Raw genomic sequence first — 6,800 nt, 5'->3', positions numbered from 1 at the left:
TAATAATATCATGCAAAGTGTATAATAAGATGTAAGATGTAAGATTAACCTAGTGTGTGTCATTTTCATTATTATTGTTCTTTTTACTTTTGTATTTATATATAAATGACGTGTCCACTTTATATGCATTGCAATACAGTGCTAAATGTATGAAAAAAGAACGAAATAAAGACAAGAAAACTATTGTGCATTAGAGCAGATCTCTTATTAGCAAATGGCCCTGCATACGCCCACTGCTCAGATAGCCCTGAGCCCGAGCGCTAGTCCAAATTTAACTCAATCACGATTGAGATTGTCAGAGGCGTAGCGGTTTACGTTGAATATACCAACACTTTATCAACTAAGTCGTCTTAGATTTTTCTCCAATCCCAAAAAGCGGGTGCTTTTTCGTGATTAAGATATATTTAAGCGGGGGACGAATATAGAACCTGAAAATCGGGTTGTACCCGCTAAAATCGGGTAATATGGCAACACTAAGCTAAATAGAAAATAAGGTAGCCTATATCCCTATTTAAGATAACTACACATGCAACTCATGAAATTCAATTTGAAATCATCCACTTAGACTGGGATCTTATATTATTATTACTCTTTCCCCTTGTTTTTAAAAATAGTACTGCCATTCTTTCGTTATAAAAAAGCACCACCTCCCTTTCTTTTTTAAAAAAAAGAAAATCTAGATCGCAATACACAATTTTCTTGTTGATTTGTTGCCAATCCGATAAATGTGAATGTTATGGTTTTGCATGTGTTGACTGGTTTCTTATCGCAAGTCCCAGACACCTGCAATAGTTTATACGTGAAGGAAACACCGATCATGTTTTATTCTGTAAGCCTATCTTTTTACTTCCCAATATCGATAGCTGTTCCTCTTTGTAAGAAATTGCAACTTATTTTTTTATTCTGCCAATTGTAAAAGTATACTCAACAAGAATTTCCCTACAGTTTAAGAAAAATACCTTCTTTCCCCTCTGCAAAGTTTGAGCATTTTCTCCCTACACCGAAGGAAATTTCTCTCCATTTGGCAACTGTGAGTCGGACTGGGGACGGGAAAGATTCTTTGCTGTCTTCTCGTCGTTACTTGATATTAGTGGTGTCGCATTTTTAACATTTGCGGTTTTCGGTTTTGTTTTAGCAAAATGGTTTTCTCAAAACCGAAAACCGCAAAAGCTGTTTTCAAAACCGAAACCGCAAAAGCGGATTTGGAAACCGAAACCGCAAATGCGGTTTTCAAAACCGAAACCGCAAAAACGGTTTTCAAAACCGACATTTCGCTTTATGAAATTTCACTTTTATCAGAAACCGTTTTTTTTTTTTTTTTTTTTTTTTTTTTTTTTTTTTTAACCAACTTCGACAGCACTAGTCACAACTCAACCTACGTATAACACACGAAAGATGAAACATAATGAAATACAAATAGGTTTTGACTCCATCTGCGCCTGGAATAAGCGGGAAAATCCCATATTTACCGGGTGTATTAATGGAAAAATAGAATAATTATCATTTCTTGGTGCTTGCATCTCTCATACTCATTGGACGAGCTTCGTAGTCGTCATGACATCATTGGCGGCACTTTGTCTCTGGTGGATAACGACAAGGGAAGGGGGTCCGGGTCCAAATAATTGCAGACGAATATGATCATGCGAAGAGCATGTGATATGTGTTCGAATATTTGTATGGGTAGTCGGGTTGTTTAGCCTGTCAGTGTTAAGGTTTTATTCCTTTGTTGTGAACATAAGTTCACATTCAAATAATATTTATTCCTATTAACCTTTTGTGGTTGGAACAGATTGACGAGCTGTCGCAAGAAATACGGTAAATTTAAGTTTCAAATTAGTTCTAGCCAATTTATATGAAGTTTAAAGGTAACATCCTTCATATAACACATATAACAAAATGGTGTAATGAACAATTTACAGAATATATTTGAAAGGCAATAATGTTACTGGTGCAAAATAGTCTGTCATAAAAATTGTAATTTTACGGGTAAAATGAGAGTGCATATGATTGTCTAGGATATTTCTATTGTCGGCTTAGTTTTTCACAATGTAGGAAACTAGTCTATTTTTACAAATGCAGTTACTAGTTTCAAACCATTACAAGGGCTATACTAAGGTTAGATCAAAACTACTGCGTAACAAACTAATTTCGGCGTTCTATTGACCCCGCCAGTTTTTTTTTTTTTTTTCGATATGACAATATTGACTTTTTAGTGGCTTGGATGGTTTAGACTAATTTAGATTAGCTTAGGTTGGGTTTCGTTCGTTCACTTAACCTTAGTATATTAGTTTGGCTTGGCGGGGCATATATAAACTTAATCCTAATTTCCGCCGGCGGTATAATTCTGCGCGAGGTAAGAAGCCTATGGGTATTATTTAGTTTCTCTCCCAAATCACTTTGTAGTGATTACGGTTATTTGTAATTGGGATAAGTGTAAATACAGCGTATGGAATAAAAAACACAGTGCATGAAACTTGTGCTAGGTAGCCAATGAAAGGCATGAATGCTGTTGACCCGAGCGTTAGCAAGGGTTTGCGTTCGTAGGCAGCAGGCTCGTCAGCGACGGTCTGTATACGCATAAACAAGGTCGTTTATAACTGCTCACTATAAGTCAGAAGTACCGGCTCTGGAGCCGTCGATAGATTTGGGGGTATACTAAATGTCATTCGAAGCCTATATTATAAGAGATTCTAGCATAAAAGTTCTCAAAGCTATGTAATTTTGTGCGATATCGATATATATATTTGCACTGTCCTTTATGTCATATCTTCCATCATTCACTCACTGCTTCGTAAGAACGGACCCTTTCCGAGGGGCCCTGCGACTCTGACTATTAGATAGAAAAAGATACTACCGCTAAGTAGAGAAAGGTAAAAAATGCTAACACAAAACCAATGTTTCAAATTGAGAATCTGAGTACCAATATTTGTAAAAATAACGGGTAAATTTTCTAAAGAAGTAGCTGCACGTTAAGAATGTCAGATTGTTTTCTAGAATATCTGTTTCTTGATGTAAAATCCAAATGCATTGTAAAGACGTACTTTTATAACACATGACCACTAATTGTGCGTAAGTTTATAATATTTGATGAGATCTGATACTCTTAGGGAAAAACTCGCCAAGTTGTGTGTTGTCCGTTCATTACAAGCTAGCTCTGATTCTTTCGGGTTCAGAGCAGTGCAAAGCTGCAGGTATGCATCCGTAACAAACAGACGCATTAGCGACGGTGGGTATTCGCGTTGTTGTTTTGTCTGCGTAAGGAAGCCAACTGGTGATGCAGAAACTCGCATGGTAGTGAACCAACGAAGACACTACACTCACTCTTGATGTTATAACATACCTTGCCTCATTTCTCTGGGAGCATAAGAGCATGGTTATTGGCCGTGCTCTCCGATGATGTATCTACGCTATGAGTTAGATGTTTACTGCCCGTCTCCACATATTAGTTCCTTGAATATTACTCTTATACTTCGTGAATTTATAGATTCTACCTGTAAATTTGGCAGAAAGTGACTCCAGTGATCCGCAGCTGGGTCTCAAAACTGTCCTTTATAGCACCTTTACATTTGACATTTGTTACGCTTACCTTTCCATATTTTATTTGCTTTTCTTTTAATAAAAAAGAAAGAAAAGGAAAAAAGCATCAAACAGTGCCCGTGTCTGCTCATTTTTCGCCTTAAAATTCTCTGTGCTACTTCCGTTTTCTCGCATTTTGAGGTTCTCAATCCCTGTCGCTTCACGAAACAATTGTTTCGAGACAAACATATCCAGTAAAAATGGAGTCATTAATCATTATGATACATTCCTGTAAAGTGATCGTGTTTCAAATTAATGAAGTTTATACGTAGTTGCTTCCTAAATTCTAGAGGAAGTTGCTTTAATAGTTGAAGTGTTCTTTTTTCTTTTCCCTCACGTATTCGAAAGTAGCAATTCTCGTACCGATATGACTCAAAAGTACAAATGTCTCCAACAAATATTAAGGGAGAAATATTTTCTGTGTGTATGGTTTTATAATATATAACAAACCAAGAAAAGAATTCCTGTACTGTTTAATTTTTTTTTAGTCATGTGGTTCGGATTCCACGTTAATCAGTAGGTTCACGTCTCATATAGCCTCGCTGCTGAAAGGGACGCTAAACTAAAACTCAGCTCAACTCAAATTTTTTTAGTGTCGTAAAATCATTAAGAAAATGAAATTCAAACCGTGCTTTGGTATGTATTGAATATCAAGTGTTCTTTGTAAGCAACTTAAGAAGGTGAAGTCTAAATTAGAAATCTTATACAGCTAACTAGAGATGCAAGGGCTCGGAAAAAACCGTCTTTTTTGAAAAAAAAAAAAAAAAAACTGTTTTCTGCTTCGCTTTTTTTGCTTGGGAAATTTTGGGCTTTTTTCAAAATTCTGCTTTAAATTGATAAAGCAGACTTTGTTTCGCTTCTTTATAACACTAAACGTCATTTAATTATGGTTGATGCTTATAATAATATATAATATCGAAAATAAGCCATGAATTTCGAAAAAATATTTCAAACAATTTTACTTCAACATATTTACATTATAAATTCCAATGGATTAACCAATGTTATATAATAAGATTTTTTTAACCTCCTATACACAAAAGTAAGCAGAATTGGCAAGAACCATGGTTGTTTATGAAAATGCCAAAAACCCGTTTTTTGGGGGGATGTTTAACCAGGCTTTTTTGCTTTATGTATTTAAATTACATATTCACAGAAATAAGTTTGTTTCGCCTTGGTGTTATTATGCAACAGCGGGGTTATGCCGGAAGAACTCCCATAAGCTTAAAGAAGTCCGGTCAGTAGATTTCTTAAATTGAGAATCTCCCGTCCTAGCCATCGGGAAAATCCCATCATTACTTGAAATGTAAGCCAATAACGGGAAAATCCTGTTATTGCTTTGCATGTAAAATTTAAAGGTCAACGTATCATAATCAGTACGCTAAAACTAAGGTATTACCTTACAAATTTAGTACGTAGATATCATTGAAAGTCCAATCCAAGTTAATGTTGGAAGCTATGTAGGCAATCGATAAATTTTGCCAATTTCTATCAATATATTTAAGCAATCTTGGCTTCTTTATAAAACAACCGGCATTTAGGCATGCAGAAATGTACAATTTGGTTTCGTTTCGTATGTTTAGGCTTAACACCCTTACGAAATACCGAGGTTATCAAGGAGAAGACTTTCGCTTAAACTGATATCCGAACCGCTACTTGGTTTACGCATGAAAGAAGGGTTGTGGTTCGACCGAGAATTGAACATGGGACACCTTGATTAAAAGGTAAAAGGGAAATAAAACTATTGCAGGTGGTTTGATATCAGGAAACGCCACCATGAATTTCACACGATTCGCATTTTTCATTTTTTTTTTTGGTTTAAACCAGTTATTTAAAAAAAAAAAGGTGTAAACCAGCCAACCCTAAAAGTAAACACTTCTTTTAAAAAAATACACAAATAACTAGCAAAATAGTATGTAGTATTTTTACTTCAAAATATTCCATACCCTCTTTTTGAAACAAAATAAAATTAAAATAAAACATAAGAGAAATACTTAAGATTTATATGATACACTTAAAGGTGGCACATCTAGAGCTTTTGGCTCTGTATATTCTTGAAATTTTACAGTTAAGTTTTATATAACCACCATCACGGTTTACCCAGTCCTCAAGTTTTCTGAATTTCTAACAAGAGGGATTCAACATATCATTACGGAACTCCCCCCCCCCCCCCCCAAAAAAAAAAGGACTACGGAATATATTTAAGTTAAGCTAAATACAACTGCACAACAAACATGACTGAGTGATTAGCTTTTGCGCTTCTATCGGGAAGTCCGGGATTCAACCAGCACTCGACCATTCTGACAAAGCTTTTCTTCATTCCATCTGTGAATGTAGAAATAGTGCGTATACTGTGAATTGGGCGACTTCCTTTCTTATTGTTTTTAAATCGTTATTATTACTAATTACCAGCAGTGACGGTTTCGCGAATGTTAGGGGGGCGGTCTTTCGGACTGAAGCCCGTTCCCCAAAGTTACGGAATGTCTGCAACAAACGAAATATCTATTATTTATGCCTTTACTCATAAACTTTAAGCTCCCGTCAAATAAAAATTACGAATGTTTAAAAAAACTAAACATTAGTAAGAAAAACCCTTCCCAAAATTCTTTTCTAAATCCGCTACTGATTCTCAGGGTTGTATCCGGAAGATTATTGCTGAACATATAAACGAAACGAAATATTAGTTATGGCTGTACTCATAAACTTCAAGCACCTCCCAAATAAAATTAGGACTTTTTAAGGAAACGAAACAATCAGAAAAAACCCTCCTAAAAGTATTTTTCTAAATCCGCTACTGATTATTTGTATAAATTGGTATTCAAGGTTGTGTCGGGAAAATTATTGCTAAATCACTTCACAGCTACAGTATAACAGAAATGTGGAAATACGGCTTGACGGATATATTGAAAAACGTACGCTTTGACGGATAAATAGAAAAACGGGCAAGTTTAACTTTTGCGCTAGAAGCTAGAGTACTAAAAGCTCTTAGAAATGAAACACGGATGACAAACTAAAATGGTCTAGAGAAGAAAAAAGATGTCGATAGCTCAAAAGTTAAAATAAAGTTAAATAGCCTCTAAAATTGCCCTCAAATACTACATTCTTCATGTTAGCTTTAATTCGTAAAACATGTGCTCCATCCATTTTGATGGTGAATTTCAGAGCGAAATATCGCATTTAGGTCATGGAATTCTTATCTAACTATGGAAATACTATAAGAAAGC

At 35.4% G+C, this 6,800-nt stretch overlaps 1 protein-coding gene across 5 annotated transcripts in view; it reads left to right on the top strand.

Moving 5' to 3' along the window:
• The first annotated feature begins 1,425 nt into the window (after positions 1-1,425).
• Positions 1,426-6,800, top strand: part of LOC145663219 (uncharacterized) — a 54,110-nt gene continuing 48,735 nt past the window's right edge. The window contains exon 1 of one of the 5 annotated variants that reach the window (XM_081729580.1): positions 1,426-1,865. In XM_081729580.1, the coding sequence (XP_081585706.1) occupies positions 1,853-1,865 (13 nt within the window). In that variant the 5' untranslated portion in view covers positions 1,426-1,852. Of the gene's footprint in view, positions 1,866-2,846; positions 2,871-6,800 lie in introns of those variants that run through there. The other 4 variants (XM_081729576.1, XM_081729577.1, XM_081729579.1 and 1 more) reach the window with 4 other exon arrangements.

The sequence above is a fragment of the Thermobia domestica genome, chromosome 10 (assembly GCF_964235325.1).
Source record: "Thermobia domestica chromosome 10, izTheDome1.hap1.1, whole genome shotgun sequence".
Taxonomy (NCBI): domain Eukaryota; kingdom Metazoa; phylum Arthropoda; class Insecta; order Zygentoma; family Lepismatidae; genus Thermobia; species Thermobia domestica.
This window is presented reverse-complemented; position numbering and strand designations above follow the sequence as displayed.